Source organism: Saccopteryx bilineata, chromosome 4, assembly GCF_036850765.1.
Source record: "Saccopteryx bilineata isolate mSacBil1 chromosome 4, mSacBil1_pri_phased_curated, whole genome shotgun sequence".
NCBI classification, from domain to species: domain Eukaryota; kingdom Metazoa; phylum Chordata; class Mammalia; order Chiroptera; family Emballonuridae; genus Saccopteryx; species Saccopteryx bilineata.
Genome location: NC_089493.1, coordinates 185,413,032 through 185,436,218, shown reverse-complemented (window position 1 = coordinate 185,436,218; position 23,187 = coordinate 185,413,032). Strand labels below are relative to the sequence as shown.

Below are 23,187 nucleotides of genomic sequence, written 5' to 3'. Positions count from 1 at the left end.
TTGTCTGACGAATGAGTAAGATCATAACCTAGGGAACGAATACCCACAAGCAAAATCAGAAAATCTGAACCCAGGGTTTGTGCTGACCCCCAAATAGAAGCTCAGTCATACAAGTCACTCTACCTTTCCACTTCCTTCCTGAGGACCAAAGATTTGCTGAGGCTCAGGTTACCTGAGTATTATGTAATAAGATAATGCATTCAGATACTCTGTATTCTTCAGAAGGAACATTCTGTGTAAATACATAACAAGGATACATAGTTACGGTAGTCAGAAAACAACCAGATGACACAAGTAGATACAGTATCTGTCAAGTTCTAGATCTCAAGTGCTGGGTTCATTTTTATTGTATTTTATATCTCAATGTGTATTAACTATATTTTCTTGTACGCATCGATGTTACATGCTAAGAAGTAATTTGTAAAAATTAAAGCAACAAAATAACATTTCATTTAGATGGTTGGTCCTTACATTTAAAATAAGAAGTAAATACAAGAAAACTAAGCATTATCATGCCAGCAGTACATATTTATTATGATTCATGAATGGTCAAAAGACTTACAAGGCGCATTATTATTACTATCACCACACATATGAAATATCACTTAGTGACATGGAGTGTAAAAGACAGTTTTATATATATTTTAAAAAACAGACACATACACACATCCCCTCTCTCTCAAGTGTTCACCATATGCTGCTACAAAAGCAGGAGGTATCAAGCGCAGGAGGCCAATATACATAACACATGGGAAGAACTCAAGCATAAAAACCGTACAGAAGTTGCAAAAATAAAGTTTCTTTCTTCAGACATGTTGATCTGGTCTCAAGCAAAGCGAACAACAGACACCAATGATTTTCATACTCTTTAACATTTGAAGACAGAAAAGGGGCAACAGTTGCAATAGTCCTGAAAACGTAGAGGTCAGAGGAATGAACGATGCATTTCATCCCTCCGCGCCCCCCAAAAATGTTTACAGCAGACCTGTTTCATCCTGACTTTCCAATACTGAAGGATCGTCATCTACTATCCTCAAACAGCAAGTTAAGCCAGGACAAACGAAATGATAAATAGAAACCATCATTACTTCAAACCAGGTGTCACTGGCCTTCCTTTGCTTACACAATTTCACTAGTGCAAGAGCGTCATTAACCTGAAAGATCGTGAGTCACAATTAAAGAGCACGCATACAAAACTATTTCCTTTTGTTTTTCTTTAAAAAGTACCACGTATCCTATTTATCATTAAAAAAAGAAAAAAGAACACATACACTAGTGAAAGACTGTTTGTCGCCATCTCTTGTCAATGAGGAAAGGCCAGAGTGATTCTTTGATTCCAATTCGAAATGGTGTTCTCTGGCCGATGCCCAAGGTCTCCAATTTGGAGCAGTCTAGCTGGGCATTTCTTGGGCGTTGTGCTCCTAAGACAGGACTGTCAGTTATCTTTAAAGAAAAATAAGAACAAAAAATTAAAACCAAACAAAAGGCTACATGTTGAGGTTTGACAGTCTCTACTTCACTTTGCCCTGTGTGCAGGAAATCTGATTTGATCTCTGGGGTGTGGCGTGGTGTGAGTCTGCCACGATCATGACAATACTTTTGTTTAAATGACACCAATAGAGACGGGCTTCTTTATACAAAATAATTTCGAGAAAAGTACCATTATAAACTGCCAACATACAAGCAAAGGTCACTGTGATTGATACCAGGAAGTGAAGTTACCAATAACTCCCAAGGAACAAGAAAATGCTATCAGTAACACATACAACATGGATGGTTCTGGGCCAGGGGTCCCCAGACTTTTTACACAGGGGGCCAGTTCACTGTCCCTCAGACCGTTGGAGGGCTGGACTATAAGAAAAACTATGAACAAATCCCTATGCACATTGCACATATCTTATTTTAAAGTAAAAAAACAAAACGGGAACAAATATACATACAATATTTAAAATAAAGAACAAGTAAATGTAAATCAACAAACTGACCAGTATTTCAATGGGAACTATGCTCCTCTCACTGACCACCAATGAAAGAGGTGCCCCTTCCGGAAGTGCGGCGGGGACCAGATAAATGGCCTCAGGGGGCCGCTTGCGGCCCGTGGGCTGTAGTTTGGGGACCCCTGTTCTGGGCTTTCGAAAATTGAGGTTTGAAATGCTGTGTGCTTACCGGTCGTAAGTGACTGCTGGGGAGGTTGAAGGCGTCTGCAATTGCACATGCCATTTCATACTTGGTCATCTGTTCGTTGCCAGACCAGTGAAAAGTTCCCTTAATTGATGGGTCCTGATAAGAACACAAAAATTCAAAATCGTTTCAGCTTTCTGAGTTGAGCAGAAGGCAGGTTTGACAAGAAAGGGAATGGGGAGGCCCAGGAATTAAAATGCATCCCTCCTTTCTGGAATTCTCTCAGCAAGGGATCGAAAATCAAATCCCTATCAGCATCCCGGCTAACATGATAAGCAATTTCTAGAATTCAGCCTTGAGAACTTTTAAAAATAAAAATATAAGTGACTCTATTCATTCTATTTAGTGGGAATCCCAAAACTGATTATAGATCTTTATGAAAATGAAGCCCAATTTAAAGAGTATTTCTAATTATTCTAAGAAGCTAAAAACAAAACTTAATAAAACCATTTTTCAAGATGAGTTAATTAGTTGTAACATCCTTAAATATTGCCTGACCAGGCGGTGACACAGTGGATAGAGTGTCAGACTGGGACACGGAGGACCCAGGTTCAAAACCACAAGGTCGCCCAGCTTAAGCACGGGCTCATCCAGCTTGAGCATGGGCTCACCAGCTTGAGTCACTGGCTTGAGCGTGGGAACCTAGGCATGACCCCATTGATGCTGGCTTGGGCCCAAAGGTCACCGGCTTGAAGCCCGGTCACTGGTTTGAGCAAGAGGTCACTCGCTCTGCTGGAGCCCCCCAGTCAAGGCACATATGAGAAAGCAATCAATGAACAACTAAGGTGCCACAACAAAGATTTTTTTTTTTTTTAATTTTATTTATTCATTTTTAGAGAGGAGAGACAGAGAGAGAGAAGGGGGAGGAGCTGGAAGCATCAACTCCCACATGTGCCCTGACCAGGCAAGCCCAGGTTTTCAAACCGGCGACCTCAGCACTTCCAGGTCGACACTCCATCCACTGCGCCACCACAGGTCAGGCCACAACAGAGATTTGATACTTCTCATCTCTTCCTTCCTGTCTGTCCCTATCTGACTCTGTCAAAACAAAAAAACAAACAAAAAAAAAACCTTAAATGTTGCCATAGTACATATTTAAGATACAGATGTATATAAATTTTTATGTATTAATAAATTAGTCATACTATTAGTAATATTCTAAAATAAATGTCAATAATCTTTTGTTTTATAGATATTCTATTTAGCTCCAACATTTTCAAATGTTTAAAGTTAACTCCTATCAAATATTTAGAAAAAAGAAAAAGTACAAATTCTTTTTAAAGTGTCTGAAATTATCACCTGGCCTGTGGCGGGTGAGTGGACAGAGCGCCAACCTGGAACCCTGAGGTCGCTGGGTCAGAGCCCGGGGCTTGCCCGGCCAAGGCACAAACCACAAGCAGTCAGCGAACAGCCAGAGCGAAGCAACTGCTGCTCATCCCCACCCCACCCCCCGTCAAATCAATAAATAAAATCTTTAAAAAGAAAATAAATGACTTGGGTGAAATGATAAATTCCTATGTATATTCTTCTTAGAAATTACATAGATATTAAACAAAGTAACTGCTTTAAAGGTATTAACTGTTTATTTCATTGCCCCCACAAGAACTGTAAGTTTTCAATTTGGAGTAAAAGAATTGACAGCGAGGGTCTGCAGTGTCGGAGAATAAACGCACACACAAGGGTATGACATCTGTATCAGCTGGAAATGTAGCCTGCTATCTGTCAAGTGTTTTTCTTTGCTCTCCTGGTAGCTTTAAAACAGCACTAATTTCTATAAAGCACAGCATAGGAAATACAGTCAGTTATACTGAAATACTATGTCTGGTGCCAGCCGGGTCCTGGAAACAGCAGAGGGAACAGGTTGCACAGTATATGACGGTCTAACCACTACGTGCACACCTGCGACTCATGCAAAATCAGTGAATGTCAGCTGTACTTGAAAATCATAAATAGTAATAATAAAAAGAAAGCACTTGCACTTCCGCTCACTAGCAGGATTTCCACTAAGACGGAAGTTAGGAAGTCTTCCTGCCTCAGCTGCTCACCAGCATCCTCTTCTCCGCCAACTGACGACACACGGAGGCCACGTCCTTGACATGCGTGGGGAACCGCTGCTGCCAGTGGTCCATGTTGGCGGACTTGTTGCTGAACTGCACCTTGTCAAACATGACGGTCACAGCACTTTCCTCCAGCTTCTCCACTTCTCCGTACAGAATGGGGATTCTCAACACGGCGGCTCCTGGCGACCAAGAGAAGCAGGTGGCGCGTTAACGCAGGTGGCACGTTAACGCTGACCGGTTCTGACCGGTTCTTAATGTAGGACGAAAGGCTGTGCCTTTCAACAGCGTCGTAGAAACTTGTCATGGGCCAAGAGGACACAGCTCACCCGTAACGATGCCCACTTAACAGATGTGATCCTGAACTGTTTTTAAACATCCTCTCATTTGGGGTATTTTTATATGTAATTTCTTCATTATTATGATCATTAAAAATAAAACTCATGACAACTAAAGGCAATGAGTGATCCTTAATTGGATACTAGATTTAAAAATAAAATGCAATAAAGGAGATGATTCGGACAACTGGGAAAATTTCTGCATGGCTAAGGATGGCTTTGGGGAGCTCCCAAGCAGTAAAAATAGCTTGGTTGCGAGCATAGCCCCAGATGGGCAGAGCATCGGCCCCAGATGGGGGTTGCCAGTGGATCCCGGTCGGGGTACAGGTGGGAGTCTATCTCCCCTCCTCTCTCACTTGGAAAATAAGGAGAAAATAGGAGGGCATATACCTTTTATAATCAGCACCTATATGTTTATACATGTATATACAGTATATACAAACATACACAGGGAGAAAACCCCGTCCAATAACAGAATACTTCAACCAAAGAAAATAAGATTGACCTAGTTTTGAAATCAGATTACAAAACTTTGTACTATAGGATTTTGCTTTCTATATACAATGATATTTATGCCCCTATACTAATAAAGAAAAAAATCTGGAGATTCACAAATTCTTCAGGATTTCTAAAATTCTTATTTTTCTTTTTTATTAACTACATGCTCTAATTTTGCTCCAATGATTTGTACTTTGGCTAATTTTTTAAATTTTTATTTTATTCCTTTTTTTTTTTTAAGAGAGAAAAGAGAGAGGGTGATGAAGAGAGAGAGAAAAAAAAACAGGGTTAGGGAGAAGTGGAAACATCAACTCATAGTATGTAGTTGATTCTCATATGTGCCTTGACCAGGCAAACCAGGGAGTTTTGAACTGGCGACCTCAGCAGTCCAGGGCGATGCTTTACCCACTGTGCCACCACGGGTCAGGCTGACTAATTATTTTTTAATTAAAAACACAAACATACACATACATATCATAAACAAAAGGGAATCCTCAAAACCAGCCCGGGGCCGAGGAGCCGGTTGCGTCTTACCCAAATTGTTCTCCAAGACGGCCTTCTCTCCTTCCAGTTTCGTCCTGCCATACAGGTTCAGGGGGCTGGGTATGTCTTCTTCACTGTACGGAGGGTCTGTTCCATCAAATACATAATCTGAGCTGATATAGATTAGGAATGCCCCAACTGCAGCTATAAAACAAACAAACAATCTATTATATGAAATTATGACGTTGCTCTTTTCTGGAATCAGTCAGAGCTTATACATCGTATATAAAAACAAATGTTTTCGGCCATCATTTCATGTTTTATGAAGATTTTACGAAGTCGTCATTACCTGCTTCCTTTGCTATATTCCCAGAAGCATCCACATTAAGCTGAGCAGCAGCAGCTGGCTGAGTCTCTACAACATCTGGCCTTCTCTCTGCTGCGCAGTGCACTATGACGTGAGGCTGGAAGCGAAACATTGACTTTTAACTCAAAAAGGAATAAAACAGGAATCAAAGCCTTCCAACAGTAAATCAATTCATAGGAAAACGTCAAACTGACATCCTCTCAACTAAAGAATTATTGCATTTTGTCACACTTTTTTTCCAGGTTTGAACTCCCTTAAAAATATATGTAGGTTCTAAGAAAGAAAAAGGCAGTTTAGTAATCTCTAGGCAAAGCCAGACACACCTCCATGTCAACAACTGTATTTCTAAATCAAAATAGGCTTCATCCCCTCATTTGGATGGGAGGAAAGAGCTATCATTTGTGTGATGGATGTGACCTAAACATTAACAAATCTATGTAAAAGGGAGAGGAGTAGCAACTGCAAGCAAATACACAAATTCAAATCTCTTGAACCACTCGTTTAAGAAGAATTATACGCCCAGTGGGCATTCAGACCACTTACATGCTAAGCACTGTGCGAGGAGCAAGGAGTTCATCATCTACAGGGAAAGGCAGATCCGTAGAGGCCAGTTCAGGAACACGTGACAGATGACAAGGTTAGAGGCATGAGGAGGGCCCCTTGCAGAGAAGGGGCATCTACTTCCCAGAGGAGCCCAGCTGGAGCTAAGATTTGGGTAAGAAGCTGGGCTAGCCTACCCACACCCAAACTTCTTCTCAACATCTGCCTGGAGGAAGCACGATCTTAGCTGTTTTCAGACTCGAATGTGCAAAACATGAGATGCTTCTTAAAAATGCAGAGTCCTGGGTCCCATAACTGACTGACTGGATTAAAATCTTTGGGAAAGAGGCCTAAGGAAGAGTATCCCAAAAGATTCTGATGCAGGTGTTACTTCGACCGTATTTTTAGAAAACAGCCTGAACCTGTCAATTTGACTGGAAGTGCAACAGAACCTAAGTTTTCTGGAACTTTCCTGCGACCGTGGCCAAAATGCTATTTAACCTCTCTGAGCCTTTGTCGTCTCCAAAATAGAAATATTGTCTATTTCGCTGTGTTGTCAGATTTACAGATGATATTTTTTTTAAAAAAAGAGCTGCCAAGAAGTGGTATTCAGAAGAGTAATTCAGAAACATAAGTGTTTTTTTTTTGGTTTTTGTTTGTTTTTTTTTATACAGGGACAGAGAGAGACTCAAGAGAGAGGAATAGATAGGGACAGACAGACAGGAACAGAGAGAGATGAGAAGCATCAATTATCAGTTTTTCGTTTTTGACACCTTAGTTGTTCATTGATTGCTTTCTCATATGTGCCTTGACTACGGGCCTTCAGCAGACCAAATTACCCCTTGCTCGAGCAAGCGACCTTGGGTCCAAAGCTGGTGAGCCTTGCTCAAACCAGATGAGCCTGCGCTCAAGCTGGCGACCTCGGGGTCTCGAACCTGGGTCCTCCACATCCCAGTCCGACGCTCTATCCACTGCATCACCGCCTGGTCAGGCAGAAACATAAGCTTGTTATAAAACGCTTCATAGGCCTGACCTGTGGTGGCGCAGTGGATAAAAGCGTCGACCTGGAAATGCTGAGGTCGCTGGTTCGAAACCCTGGGCTTGCCTGGTCAAGGCACATATGGGAGTTGATGCTTCCAGCTCCTCCCCCCTTCTCTCTCTCTATCTCTCCTCTGTCTCTCCTTTTCCTCTCTAAAATGAATAAATAAATAAATAAAATTAAAAAAAAAAAACGCTTCATAGACTCTCTTTTGTCAACCTATGTCTGAATCTAATCTTTCTAAGGACTACATATACTCTGCCATGCTAAAAAATAAAAGTCTACTACAAATTGCTGCTTAATAGGTTGGAGCCTATTTAGAGTAACTTCCTTGAGAGCAAGATCATTTTCTAGATCATCCGGATGATTCGTAATGTGGTTTACATTTGTTAAAATAAACAAACTAAGCCTTACCTGAAAATCATAAATGATGTGATGAACCGCATTAGAATCCAGCAGATTGACATGTTCAAATTTGGGCCTTGCTCTTCTAAAGCCACAGCCAATGGCATGCCAGTTATTCTGCTGAAATTCTTTGTACACAGCTCTGCCAAGAAGCCCGGTGGCACCAGTCACCAGAACCCGCCTACTGGGGACATTAACTTCCTCCTAAAAGGTGAAGGGGGAGGAAAAAGGATTATTTACTTTGAAAATATTCTCTCAACAAAACTAGTCAACACCATCACTCGCTAAATACTTCGGATCCGTTTGCCTCATGTCCTGTATCTATAAGCCAATCCTTTTAAGTCAGACCAAAGATCAATCAACCTGTATTGATAACCAGTTAAGAAAAAGTTTCTTTTACCTAAGGAAAAAAATAAGAGCAAGAGAATACTACAAGGAATTAGCTACTCAAAGAGATTGTGATTTCCTATGTTAATAATAAAAATCTTAATTTTGTGATCACTGATATCCAACTGGGTAATAAACAGCAATTTTAATTATGTTCTTGAGTTTATAAAATCTATAATTAGGTTTATACTTACTTATTTTATGGCCTAATTAAATATTGGGGCTGTAGTCCACAAATATATTGGTAAGTTGACATTTGTGGTCTCTAGGGGTTTTTTTTTTTTTTGAGAGAGAGAGACAGAAAGAAGGACAGACAGGGACAGCAGACAGGAAGGGAGATGAGAAGCATCAATTCTTCGTTGTGGCTCCTTAGTTGTTCATTGATTGCTTTCTCATATGTGCCTTGACTGGGGGGCTATGGCAGACGAAGTGACCCCTTGCTTGAGCCAGTGACCTTGGGCTCAAGTTGGTGAGCCTTGCTCAAACCAGATGAGCCCACACTCAAGCTAGAGACCTCAGGGTTTCAAATCTGGGTCCTCCACCTCCCAGTCCAATGCTCTATCCACTGCGCCACTGCCTGCTTAGGCTGGTCTCTAGTTTTTAATCCCATGTTTTCTTTTACATCTCAGATACTTCATTTTCTGAAACAATACCAAGATGTGTAATATCACATTTCCTCCCCAAATCCTTTATTATAAAAGACAGACAGACGGACAGGAAGGGAGATGAAGCATCGAATCATAGTTGCAGCATCTTAGTTGTTCACTGACTGCTCTCTCATATGTGCCTTGATTGGGGGGGAGGGCACACACGATGACGACTCCAAGCCAGTGACCCCTTGCTCAAGCCAGTGACATTGGGTTCAAGCCAGTGACATTGAGCTCTAGCCAGTGACATTGGGCTCTAGCCAGTGACATTGGGCTCAAGCCAACAACTTTTGGGCTCAAGCCAGTGACCATGGATGGGGTCACGTCTACAATCCAACTCTCAAGTTGGCGATCCAGCCCTCAGGTTAGTGAGTCCAAATTCAAGCCGGCAACATCAGGGTTTTGAACCTGGGTCCTCAGCATTCCAGGCCAGCGCTTATCCACTACGCACTGCTTGGTCAAACCCCAAAATCTTAAATAAAGTCAGCGTTTACTACTAAAGAACAACAGAATTCTTGTTAAATTGTATTATCTCGAAGACTTTGTGTTTCTAAGTGTTGTTAGTCACCTAATTCTGAGCTGTGGCAAACTTTAAATATGCATACAATAATCAAACACCTGAATAACATAGCAGACTATACTTTTTTTTAAAAATTGATTTGAGTGAAACATTGATTTGTTGTTTCCACTTATTTATGCATTCATTGGTTGATTCTTTTAAGACTTTATGTATTCAATTTTCAGAGAGGGGAGAGAGAAAAAGAGAGAGAAAAAAAGAGGGGGAGAGGGAGAGAGAGAAGGGGGAGGAGCAGGAAGTATCAACCCTCATATGTGCCTTGACCAGGCAAGCCCAGGGTTTCGAGGTCAACACTTTATCCAGTGTGCCACCACAGGTCAGGCATTCACTGATTGATTTTCATATGTGACCTGACTAGGAATGGAACCTGTGACACTGGGGAATCGGGACAATGCTCTAACCAACTGAGCTACCTGGACAGGGCTGACGATACATTTTAAAAAAAAAGAAAAAGAAAAAAAGAAAAGGCCAAGAAAATCATGTATTTCTATCATAGGAAAAACCTGAAATGAAACGGTTGACAGAGACAGTATAAAAGTAAATTCTTAAAGAAATATTTTCCTTAGTTCAACCAATTTCAAGCAAGACACTTTAAAAGTGGAAGGAAAATTCATGTATGCTTTCTGTTGAAAACCTGGCTCAAAGCCAAGTGATCTATGAAAACAAGGTTTCCAGCCAACAAAATATTTTCTTTGCATTTGGCAAGAAAACAGCTCCACGAAGACTGAATTCTAAAGAGAAAACATGCCAGGTCTAGTAGAGATACAATCAGAAAACAATTTACACAGGATGAACACTATAAGCACCCGGGGGAAGATCTGATAGAGGAAATATGATCTGAAGTCTTCTGAGTTTCTCACTTGTACTCCCCTCCAGAGGAGCAAAGGAGCAGCCGGCGGTGGTCCTCCGGCTGGGGTACCGACCAGCTGTCTGGAAGCCTTTCCGAGACAGCAGATCTGGCATAAGGCCTGTGCATGCTCTTTGAGAGCTGTCATCTTCAATTCCAAGAAAGTCAGAGGCTTTTCTAAAGATAAGGTTCTCCATTCAAATAAAAACTCCCCAAACTGCCATCTATCTAAAAGTGACATCCTTTCCCCCTTAAGAAGGAAAACAAAGAACAAGCAGGATGCGATCCATCAAAGTGACTGAACAGTAAGTGGAGGTTTCTGTGCACTTCGTTGACTCTGTGAAGCACACTGTTTCCTGACTCTTTTTTTTTTTTTTTGTATTTTTCTGAAGCTGGAAACGGGAGAGACAGTCAGACAGACTCCTGCATGCACCAGACCGGGATCCACCCGGCGTGCCCACCAGGGGGCAACGCTCTGCCCACCAGGGGCGATGCTCTGCCCCTCCGGGGCGTCGCTCTGTTGCGACCAGAGCCACTCTAGCGCCTGGGGCAGAGGCCAAGGAGCCATCCCCAGCGCCCGGGCCATCTTTGCTCCAATGGAGCCTCGGCTGCGGGAGGGGAAGAGAGAGACAGAGAGGAAGGAGAGGGGGAGAGGTGGAGAAGCAGATGGGCGCTTCTCCTGTGTGCCCTGGCCGGGAATCAAACCCGGGACCCCTGCCCGCCAGGCCGACGCTCTACCACTGAGCCAACCGGCCAGGGCCTGTTTCCTGACTCTTTAACATCTCCGTGAAACGGATAAAATAAGAGCTGCACCTTAGGAATGCGTCACAGTTTGGCAGTGCTTTCTGTGTCTTAGTACATTTTAAAATAAGAGCCTAGAATGATCTTGTAACCAAGAGCATCGCCGATTTGATGAAATCCAGTACTCTGACAAGCACAGCAAGGCTCTTCAGGGAACATAAAACACTTATTTTAAAAAAGGATGGAAAAATGTATAGAAAAAGCACAAACTTATAACCTTATACCCTGACCCTGCAGTCAGACGTCAATGCTCAAGAATTTTATTAAAAGAGCAGAGTCTGACGTGCAAGCACTTTCTGAAATGAAAATGATTCTGAACGGTCTTATGTTTCAAAACCATCGAGCGTTACACAAACCTGTGCCATACCTGCTGATCGCTATCATAATTTGATAATATCAATAAAAACCACCTTGCTAGGCAGGGCACATATTATTTCCAAAGTGAGGGACCTGAAATCTAGGGATGTTAAAGGTTTTGTCCACAATAAAAGGGAATGGTTCGGACCAGAACTTGGATCTTCGTGCTTCTATGGTCCAGCCAAATACATACTGAGTTTTGTGTCAATCCTTTGAACTTATATTTGGTTTCATGATGATTAAATTTTATTTACCTACTCTGCCAAGAACTGTGCCGTTGAGAAGTTATTCCATGTCTGTTGATCTACTTCCTCATCGGGAAAATGAGGCCTTTGGACAAGGTGACTAACGCTCCTCAGCTTTAGTCCCATAATTCTAACATTTTCTAGATTATCCTCAGTGCAAAGGGGTCTGGAGAGTGTGACTTTACTTAAATAAATTTTACTCTCTTCACATATTCTCTCTAGAGACTCAATGAGCACCTTCTGTCACTAGTGCAGAGGCCAATATAAGCTCTTTCCATTTGGATTATAAGCTTATTTAGTGGTTGGCAAGTAAAATATGAAATAAAATTCACTCAGAGTGCTGAAATGAAAAGACAGCAATCAAAAATAACTTCTATTTTTGAGTTTCTATATAAACAAAACTCTACCTAAAATGTTGAAAAGCATTACTATTTCGATTGTTCTCTTTTTAAAAGAAAAAAAAAATTCCTCTGAACATTACTTTGTTACTCTATAAATTTAGTCCTGAAAACACTGGAATATACAAACACCCTGAAGAACTCGGAATGGAAGAATGAAAATTTGTCTACTTACGCGATACCACAATCAAGAGCTAAAAATATTTTGTGTGCCGGAAAAGTCTACTTTTTTCATTTTAATTACCTTATGGATAAATTAATCATCACTTTAAGTTACTCTAAACATATTTGTCTTATTGTATAAACTCTTAGATGTACAGAATTTTGCCTGACCAAGCAGTGGTGCAGTGGGCAGAGCATGGGCCTGGGAAGCTGGAGACCCAGCTTTGAAACCCCAAGGTCGCCAGCTTGAATGTGGGGTCACTGGCTTGAGTGTGGGATCATAGACATGACCCTCTTTGGTCACTGGTTTGAGCCCCATGTCACTGGCTTGAATGTGGGATCAAACATGACCCCAAGGTCACTGGCTTGAACAAGAGGTCACAGGCCCCCCAGTTAAGGCACATATGAGAAAGCAATCAGTGAACAACTAGGGTGCCACAATGAAGAATCGATGCTTCTCATCCCTCTCCCTTCCCTGTCTGTCCCCCAACCTTCTCCCTCACTAAAAAAAATTTTAAAAGACCCTCAATAACATCAGATGACCAAACTTACAAATACAAAGAAAAATCTTTGAAAAATTATATATAAATATATGTAGAACTACTATTCATTATGCTAATGAAGTAATAACAAATTGTATAGGTAATGAAAGATAAAAACCGCTCTTTCAGAATGACCCAAAACAGTACTCTGTGACGGTGATTTTCTAACTTAGCACATTTGCATTAACAATGTCCTAGAAAAAGTAGGGTGAAAAAAAAAATCACTAATACCTAAAGCGGGATATTCTTAAACTTTAGTGGTGAATATAATATTACTTTGCAACTTTTAAATTAATTCCATAGGTTTTGATAGCAGCAAATGTGTCCCAAACTTTTGGCGGTACCGTTTTTAATGAAGGAAAACCCATTTTCACTAGTCTACTGAACTACGGTGAAAAGATTTATACACACACATATATATGGATATACAGACATGTTAACAATAGGTACCGTACTCAGCACTGTTCGGGGGTACACAGGAACAACAGAGAATTTTAAATAACCCATCTATCTTAACTTTACTCCCTCCAAAAATAAAAAGTCCCAAGATAATGTGAAAACACTACATATGCTACATTTTGGAGGCTTTACAATTTTGCATTATTGGAAACTGTCATCTCCTATATCCTCTCTTATATCGGTAAGACATATTGGTAGGCATTACCAGTCTTCTTATCCCCACTGCGAGATGTATTCGGTAGACAGATGAAGGCCGGGAGGCCTGGGGTAGAACAGAAGAAAGAAGGGTGGCCGGGGATGTAGGTCCCAAATACAGTAAAAGCCTTCCTTTATGTAACCTCCATTGTGGTTCAAAGCCTCAAACAGACTGGTATTTGGATCCTAGCTCTAAACGCACTTACTTAAAAGAACTCGGACCAAGCACATGCCCTGTAAGACTCAATTTTCTCATCTGTAAAATGGAGCGAGAAGCCCTTCCTAGTTAGGAAGATTACAATGCATGTCAGAGTGTCTTGCATAAACGAAGAGTTCAGCCAGCTGTCATCCCCAATGTTGTTGTTATTTCTGAAAACCCAGATTTCCCCTTCTTCCTAAGAGAGATCTAACGAGGAATAAGAAAAAAGGATGCAAAGGAAATTAAGAAAGATACAATCAAAACCCCGCTTCGTTCCTGGGAAAGGGAGAAAGGAGACGCCAAAGTGAAATCCAATCGACTCATTTCCTGCCGCAGGGGCTGGAAGAGAGACGCCTGAGGGTGCGCGCAGAGGTAAACACACTCGATGGCGCCGCCCTGTCACCCGGGGCTGAGACGATGTCGCTGAGCCCGGCTCGGCTCGGGTAGGATGCGCCTGGACAACCACTCCTCCACACCCCGGTTCCCACGAGACCCCCGGGACGACTTCTTCACCTCCACCAGCTGGCAGTTCCCGGGAACAAAGTGGATGGAGAGCTCCTTCTCCCGCCCCACCATGCCGGCCGTCTTGGTCTTCGCGTCGCCGCTGCAGGGACCGCCACTACCTCCAGCGCAGGATCGCTGCGAGCCGTAGCTCTGATGCCCTCCGCCCGCCTCCGCTAGGTCTAGGCAACTCTGCTCACCGCTTCCGGCTTCCGCGCCAAGGCCGCGCCCGCTGATTGGCCACGGTGCACCAATGCCCCAGAAAGGGGGCGGACACGCTGGGGGAGCTGAGCCTGCGTGCCAACTCTTAAAGGGATACACAAACAAAGGTCTCGGCCTGAAGCAGAAAATACAAGTTTTGTTTGGTTGGGTGGGAGTACACACTCTCACCCCCCTTTTTTTCCTTTTCTTGACTAGGGAAGAATTGAATTGAATCGCCTGGAATTTCAAGTTTCCTAAGAATTAACTAGGTAACACCTGAAACTAATACAAAATAATATTGAATGCAAACTGTAATTAAAAAATAAAATAAATAAACTGGGCATGTGTGTGTGCGTGTGTGTGTGTGTGCGTGTGTGTGCGTGTGTGTGTGTGTGTGTGTGTGTGTAGTGGGATAAAACATTTTAAAGGCCCTGGCCGGTTGGCTCAGCGGTAGAGCGTCGGCCTAGCGTGCGGAGGACCCGGGTTCGATTCCCGGCCAGGGCACACAGGAGAAGCGCCCATTTGCTTCTCCACCCCTCCGCCGCACTTTCCCTCTCTGTCTCTCTCTTACCCTCCCGCAGCCAAGGCTCCATTGGAGCAAAGATGGCCCGGGCGCTAGATCGCAACATGGCGACGCCCAGGATGGGCAGAGCATCGCCCCCTGGTGGGCAGAGCGTCGCCCCTGGTGGGCGTGCCGGGTGGATCCCGGTCGGGCATATGCGGGAGTCTGTCTGGCTGTCTCTCCCTGTTTCCAGCTTCAGAAAAATGAAAAAAAAAAAAAAAAAACATTTTAAAGTTATGGGGGGGGGGGCTGGTGAGGCGAGAGGGCGAAATTGACAAATATCTCTAGAGCATCCGGAGTGTTTTGAGAGATTTAGATAAAGACGAAGAAACAAAGTATTGGCAGCTGAGGCATTACCACCTCAGAAACGCATTTGTCTTTCTAGGATGCTACAACTAGGACCAAACGTTGAAGAAGGAACCCAGGAGAGAGTAATGCTGAACCACCTGTAACACGCTTTTTTTTTTTAAAGTGACAGATCAAGTCACTTGCACATCAAAACGTTAAGTCCCAGTTCAGCCTGTGAAGTCGGGGGGAAACCCAGCCGAGACTCTGTACGGTTCGCCAATTTTTCACAGAACAGTTGCAGTGTTCCTGTCCAAAGACACACAGAATACCAAGACCTAAAAGTTGCCCACAAACGTGACTGCTGCTTAGATCGTTCTAACAAGACCTTATTCCCAAAATCCTTTTTGGTTTAGAGCCTAAGCAGCCTTTTAATTTTTTTTCCCTAAGCAGCCTTTTTCAAAAGTCCGGTGACTTTCCTGCCCTATCCCCAACAGGAGCTCAATCCTTTATTGGGCAAGAGGCCCCTCACTTTTGATTTTTGTTTCAATGCAGACTGTTACCGTGCATCAATCAGTTCAGCAGAGCGACATTGAGAGCACAGCCCTAGCCTTGAACCTGCCTTATCCACAGACAACAAAGTAAAGAAGGAATGGGATTGGGGTGGGAGAGAATATTCAAGATCCTCTTAATTCTCCCTGTAAAAACTGGGGATTTATCAAAGGCTCTAGTTGCAACGTGTGATACAATCTAAGCTATGGAGAAAAAATTAAGTACTCAAGGTAAAGACAATTTAAGGACAAGAGTATGTAGTTAGCTGTTTGATTCTCAAAGAAGCCCTGTCTAGAGTGAGGAACAAAGAGTTTACTGCCAGCATTGGCGAATCTGGTCCGATTATTACAGGAAAAACATGGTATAGTTCTAGGAGCATGCGTGCGTGTAATGGTTTTTAATCGTTCTCTTTAAAGATCAAAGTTTCCGTGTGAATAAAAACGCCATCATTACATAGGCAATATCCAAGTTCGTGTTGTGGCTAAGAGTATAAATTTAAAGAGAGCAACCTGGAGCTAAAAGTTATGTCAGCAGATTCAATTCACGCCAAGACAAAGACAGGCTGGAGCATATACACTGTAGAGAAATTCCTCATTTATACAGAACCTTCACCTACATCACTGCATCTAATCTATTAAATGAAATTGCTGTTCTGTTCTGCATTTTATTTTTTCCAATTAATGAGACTTAGCTGAGTTCTCCATACAGGGTCAATAATTAAAAGCTGGTTTCTTCTCTCATGTCCCAAAGTTGTATGTTTTAAAAGAAATGAATGACACCCATTCATTTAGGCTTTTAGCAGACGTTCACGGGGATGCTCTTAAAGAAACTCTAACTCCAGAATGCTTCGTTTCCTGAACCGCTAGCTCTTACCTGTTCCATGTTCTCCGGCATTTCAGGCATGGTTCCAAAGCGATCTCGGGAAAACAGATTCGGGATGAGTCTCCGCCTCCGGCTCTGCTGGCTGGGTCTTTGTTCTTCCTGCGGAGAGCGCAGGCACGGAAAACGGGAGCCGCAGCCTCGCTCGACCTTTCAAATTAGCATTTTGATGCCATTCCGAGAATCTCGTGCAGTTTTCAACATTGCAGTAAACTGGCAGCTGATTCCCCGTGGCAGTCTTGAAAATGCCCAATGAGAAGTTTCCTGTTTAATTGCCAGTCTAGTGAAGGTCCATTAGCAAAACCATTAGTTCAGCCAACTTATTTTTAAAAGAAAGAAGGAGCAACAAAACCTTTCTGTGAAGACTTGTTGCAGTTTTCTCTCGCAGAAGAAAAAAAGCAAGAGCCAGTGTGTGGAAAGCACGCAGAGCATGCAACCGATTCCTGTTCTGAAATACTTGATTTAGTTATGCCTCATTGCAACAGAATGCATTTAGTCAAGTTTTCCCGTGCCCCCACCCCCCCACCCCCAGTGCTCTTTAATTAACTATTCGAAAGGTCGGTAAAAGGCACATGGTACCTGCAAGCAGAAATTAAAATGCAACAGGTCATTCCCATTAACATTGTCCTGCTCTCAGTTCCAGAAGATGGTATGTGGGCTGAGCCTAAATTTGGCCAAAGCTTTAAGGACTCCAGATCAGTGATTCCAAAACCTGCCTTCACCACAGAGCAAATAAAACAATCATTCTGAAGGAGTAGAGTCCAGTGATCTTACTTTTAAAAACTATTTCAAGGGTGATGAATATGGTCAATTGAATTTTGAACCATTATGGCTCTATAACAACAACAAAATTGCCATTCAGATAAACCTAAAAATGTTACTTAACTCTCTATATACTACCCACTTGCAGTGCAGAGCACATGGGAAACGCTGTGGCCTGCAGACTGCCTATGAGGAATGAAGAACTTAGAATTAAAAAAAAATTGACAAATTAAAATTCAACAAAATTTAAAATATCTTCACTAAAGGTTAATATTTAAAAATGAATAAGAAAAGGTCACACTGGGGAAATGGTCTTGATGCATATATGTATCTGCAAAGAACTATATTCAGAATATTTAAAGAGCTCCTACAATTCAATACATTTTAAAAAATCATTTTAAAAACGGATATAGTCTGGAACAGATACTTTACAAAGTGATGACACAGAATGGCTAATAATCACATTAAAATGTTACATAGGACAAGGGTTTCAAGGTCTTGGTGGTTCTTACTAAATGCTACTCTTGCTAAATGTTAAAATGTAGCACAGTATTTTGCAGACTCAACTGTAACCAGATGAGCTTGACAAGAACCAAACCTGATAGGTTTTACCAATTCCAAAGTCAACATGTACTAAACCAAATAATGGATATAAGCAGTGGCTAAGCTTCCCTTTGGGGAGACAGAGCTTTGAATGTTAATTCCCTCTCTCCTTTACTTATTGTAAATAAATAAAACTATCTAAGAGACAACAACTTCTTATTCTTAAATAGAATACCCCACGTAGGGAAGGAACCCCTTGAGTTCAGTAACAGGTGCTCAACATCAGGGGAATGTAAATTATAATAACACTGAGATGCCCTTACATACAGAATGGCTAAAATGAAAAGGGCTGATAACATCATATGCTAATGAGCATTTTGAGCAACTAGAATGCTCATTCATTGCTAATGGGAGTATAAAATAATACTACTACTTTAGAAAACTGTTTGGCAGTTTACTATAAAGTTAAATATAAACCTACCCCATGACACAGTCATTTTACTTATAGATGCTTACCCAAGAGAAATGAAATCATATATCCCTACGGAGTTGTACAAGAATATTTATGAGCCCTGGCCGGTTGGCTCAGCGGTAGAGCGTCGGCCTGGCGTGCGGGGGACCCGGGTTCGATTCCCGGCCAGGGCACATAGGAGAAGCACCCATTTGCTTCTCCACCCCCACCCCCTCCTTCCTCTCTGTCTCTCTCTTCCCCTCCCACAGCCAAGGCTCCATTGGAGCAAAGATGGCCCGGGCACTGGGGATGGCTCCTTGGCCTCTGCCCCAGGCGCTAGAGTGGCTCTGGTCGCAGCAGAGCGAAGCCCCGGAGGGGCAGAGCATCGCCCCCTGGTGGGCAGAGCGTCGCCCCTGGTGGGCATGCCGGGTGGCATGTGGGAGTCTGTCTGACTGTCTCTCCCCGTTTCCAGCTTCAGAAAAAATACAAAAAAAAAAAAAAAAGAATATTTATGGCAGTTTAATTCAAATAGCTTAAAACGGAAAACCACCCAAACATCCCTCAGGAGGTAATTGGATAGACAAATCGTGGCATATCCAGACTGTGGAATATCGCTCAGCTAAACAAAGAAAGGAACTGTATGAGTTAACCTTGAAATCATTACGCTGAGTGGAAGAAGCTGGACACAAAGGAGTATGATTCCATTTAGGTGGAATTCTAAAGTAGGTGAAACTCATCTATGTGGAAAGAAATGGTCTTTCCTTGGAGGAAAGTAGGGACTGACTGTGAAGACCATAAGTGAACTTTCTGAGATGATGGAAATGTTTTCCATCTTTTTTAAAAAATATTTTTAAAAGTTTTTATTTATTGATTTTAGAGAGAGAGAGAGAGAGAGAGAAGTGGGGGAAGAGCTGGAAGCATCAACTCATAGTAGTTGCTTCTCCTATGTGCCTTGACCAGACAAGCCCAGGGTTTTGAACCAGTAACCTCAGCATTCCAGGTTGACACTTTATCCACTGCGCCACCAGAGTTTAGGCAGAAATATTTTATAACTTGATAGGGGTGTGGGGAACATGGTTAAATATGTTCATCACACTCATCAAACTAAAAACTTAAGATCTGTTCATTTCATTGTCTATCACTGTATGTAATTTACAGATCAATTTAAAACAGTAATACAGTCAAATTTTGAATCATGTAGGTAACAAACTTATACTCAATGATTTCCAAGATATTAGGTGGAGGTAGTGTTACCCATTGCATTGGTACAAGTGATGAAATAAATGGACAGTATTTAACTTTCTGAACTCACTAGGATATAACATTTTCCTTGATAGGATATGCATACACTTTTCAAGTTCGAGAAATATATCTAAGTTATTATGATACCCCAGGACAAGAACAAAGGGTTTTTGCTTCTTCTTGTTTACAACATCCCCTCTCTTTGTAAAACTACATCCTGTTTTGACCACTCTAGGGGTTCCCATTTCTATGATGGTGACACTCACATGAATGGCTTTGACCTAAATTCTCTTCCAATCTATGGCTTCCCCAATACAGAGGCCTATATGGAATCTTTACCTGTACGTTCCTTCAACACATCAAACTCAGAGGTCCAAGAAGCTGAAAGTAAATTGAATATTAACTCATCATCTTGTTCTCCAAACTCAGTTTTCCTCTAAACCTCCCAGGTTTGTGTGAAGGCTATTATTATACTAACTGACTCAGCCTAGACTCAAATGTGCATATGGGAATTTATTAGGAAATAAAGATAAATAAAAATAAAATATTAAAAACAAAGCTGGCTTGACCAGGTCGGGTGGCGCAGTGGATGGAGCATCGGACTGGGACATAGAGGACCCATGTTTGAAACCCTGTGGTTGCCGGCTTGAGTACGGGCTCACCAGCTTAAGTGTGGGGTTGCCGGCTTGAGCGTGGGGTCATAGGTATGACCCCATGGTCGCTGGCTTGAGCCCAAGGTCACTGGCCTGAGCAAGGGGTCACTCAATCTGGTGTAGCCCCCCTACCCCCTCCCTGCCCCTGTCAAGGCACACGAGAAAGCAATCCATGAACAGCTAAGGTGATTCAATGAAGAATGGATGCTTCTCATCTCTCTCCCTTCCTGTCTATCTGTCCCTCTCTCTAACTCTCTGTCTCAGTCAAAAACAAACAAACAACAATAACAACAAAAAACAAGGCTGTATTCCAACTTCACTTATACTAAAATAAGTTCTTGTCAGGTAAAAATGTTTAAATTAAAGTGTGGAACAAAAATACTAGAAGAAAATGTGCGGAGGAATTTGGGCATGAGGAAGCGTTTGTTAAACAATAATCTTGGGGCCAAAAGTTGTCTGGAAAGCAAGGATTCCTTGAGCCAAACGCTAGCCTGAAAGGGACTAGGCCCTGGGGCATGTAATCTAAACCACCAGCAGCAGGACTGAATGGAGAGGACCAACCTGGCCCCCATCCTAGGGGTGAAGGAGCTCTTTGATGCAATAAGATTGGGGAAGACAGCCTGATCAGGCGGTGGCGCAGTGGATAGAGCATCAGACTGGGATGCGGAGGACCCAGGTTCAAGACCCCGAGGTCGCCAGCTTGAGCGCAGGCTCATCTGGTTTGAGCAAAGCTCACCAGCTTGGACCCAAGGCCCCTGGCTCCAGCAAGGGGTTACTCGGTCTGCTGAAGGCCCGTGGTCAAGGCACAAATGAGAAAGCAGCTGCAACGTGCAACAAAAAACTAATGACTGATGCTTCTTATCTCTCCGTTCCTGTCTGTCTGTCCCTATCTATCCCTCTCTCTGAGTCTGTCTCTAAAAAAAAAAAAAAAAAGATTGGGGAAGACAGAAGTCCTTTTGAAAGGACTTACATTGGCTACAGACAAGGAGAAGGCAGGAAAGGTCTGGGATAAGTGAATAGTCCACAGGAAGAAGGACTTGATGTTTTTGAACTGCTTGTGGAAAACAGTCTGGAAAGTTCACTGCTAAGCGAGATGCCCTGGGGTCTGGCAGTTAGCTATTCTTATCTAAAGATAGGAGCTGAAATAAGGACCTGGAAGTTGACCCAAAGTTCCAACCTACATTCAGGAAGGCGAGCAGTCCTGGGTGGTTTGGGCCCAGGCTGAGAACTGATTTCCCCTGCTCTTCCTCTCGCCCTCAGGCCTGCTGTCATTGTGGAGAGCTCAGGATTTTCCTCTTGTCACTTTGTCTAAGCATATCAGGACATTCAGAAACCGAAAGGGAAAATATTAACACAGTAGACTCCATGGACTTTTGTAAATATCTGCCTAACAACAATAATAAGGAAAATTAACCAAGTCCAAAGGTACACTGGGAGACGGTACATGTAATGCATGAGCGGTAGACTAATTTGCTAAGGAACCAGGACAGGGAGGTAAGAGTCTCCTGACATCCATGGAGTGGAGATGTATAAGCCTCCCCTTGGAATTACTATATTTTAAACAATAACACAAGGAGCTGCCAGGACTCGAGGCAGAAGCTGTGAGGACACAGGCACTCATCTTGGCAAATTTAAGAGGAAAGAAGAGGAAGTCCCTGTCCAACTGCTTCAATTTTCCGTTAAGTGTGTGGTCGCGCTGCCAGCGGGGTGAGAAGGAAGAAGGAATACGGAGCCAGGACTTGGCGAGGCCTGTGCCCGTCATCGCTGGATGGAGACTGATTTCTCTTTGGCATCACTTTTCTCCTGCCCGACATGCTCTCAGATTTCTTGTTGAGTGGGTCTGGCGATGGCTTCTTTTATTAGTCATTTGGTCTGTAAATGATTATGTCATCTTTGTTCCTGAAAACCAATTTTGTTGAAACACTCCTAGGCTGACAGTTTTTCTTTATCACTGCCATTTTTTAAAAAATTTTTTGGCAACTTGTTTGTGATGTTTCATATGTGTTGTTCTTAAGGTGCATTATGTTCCTTGGCTCTGCGGGTTTATAGTTTTCATCATCACTGAAAATGTTTCCACCGTTATTTCTTCAAATAATTTTTGTCCCCTCCTTCCCTTCTCTGGGAACTCCAATCACATACATCGGCCTGCCAAAAGCGGTCCCAGAGCACCTTGGAACTCATTTTAAAAATCTCGTTTCTGTGTTTCAGTTTTGACAGTTCCTACTGCTGTTCTCAGATTCACTGATCTTTCTCTTTCCAATGCCTAATCTGCTGTTATTTCCACTGACAGTAAGTTTTGTTTCTTTGTGACATACTGCAGTTTCTACATTGACAGATTTGATTTGGGTCTTATTTTTGTTACATGTTTCACTAGGTTTTGGTATACACAGAATAACCTTCTTGAGGCCCTCTGCTAATTATAACCTCTCTGCTAATTCCAGGTGAATTATTTTCTTCACTGTGGGTAGTGTTTTCTGCCTATTAATCTTTCAACTGAATGTTAGAAACTGTGAAATCTACCTTTTTGGGTGCTTGATATTTTTATAATCCTATAAATATTCTTAAGATTTGTTAGGCGGGACCAGAAAGCACTCACTTTAGGACTAATACCAGGGGTACTGTGGCTTCCGTTCTAACCACCACAGGAAAGTGAATATCACAATAAAGCAAGTCACTCAAACTTTGTGGTTGCTCAGTGCATATGAAAATCATGTTTACGCCTGACCAGGCGGTGGTGCAGTGGATAGAGTCGGACTGGGATGTGGATGACCCAGGTTCGAGACCCCGAGGTCACCAGTTTGAGCGCGGGCTCATCTGGTTTGAGCAAAAGCT

The 23,187-nt window shown here is 42.5% G+C and overlaps 1 protein-coding gene across 2 annotated transcripts; it reads right to left on the bottom strand.

Annotated features, from left to right (window-relative positions):
• Nucleotides 1–324: 324 nt before the first annotated feature.
• Nucleotides 325–16,890, bottom strand: MAT2B (methionine adenosyltransferase 2 non-catalytic beta subunit). Of its 2 annotated transcripts, XM_066273209.1 has the most exons (8): nucleotides 16,699–16,884; nucleotides 14,238–14,562; nucleotides 7,918–8,112; nucleotides 5,907–6,021; nucleotides 5,609–5,761; nucleotides 4,227–4,420; nucleotides 2,167–2,280; nucleotides 325–1,443 (listed from the first exon to the last, which is right to left on the bottom strand). In XM_066273209.1, exons 2-8 carry the CDS (start codon nucleotides 14,298–14,300, stop codon nucleotides 1,273–1,275), a joined length of 1,005 nt encoding a protein of 334 aa, XP_066129306.1. In that variant the 5' UTR covers nucleotides 14,301–14,562; nucleotides 16,699–16,884; the 3' UTR covers nucleotides 325–1,272. The 2 variants fall into 2 exon arrangements, with proteins under 2 accessions (XP_066129306.1, XP_066129307.1); XM_066273210.1 differs by lacking the exon at nucleotides 14,238–14,562 and having other exon boundaries at nucleotides 16,699–16,890.
• Nucleotides 16,891–23,187: the final 6,297 nt, after the last annotated feature.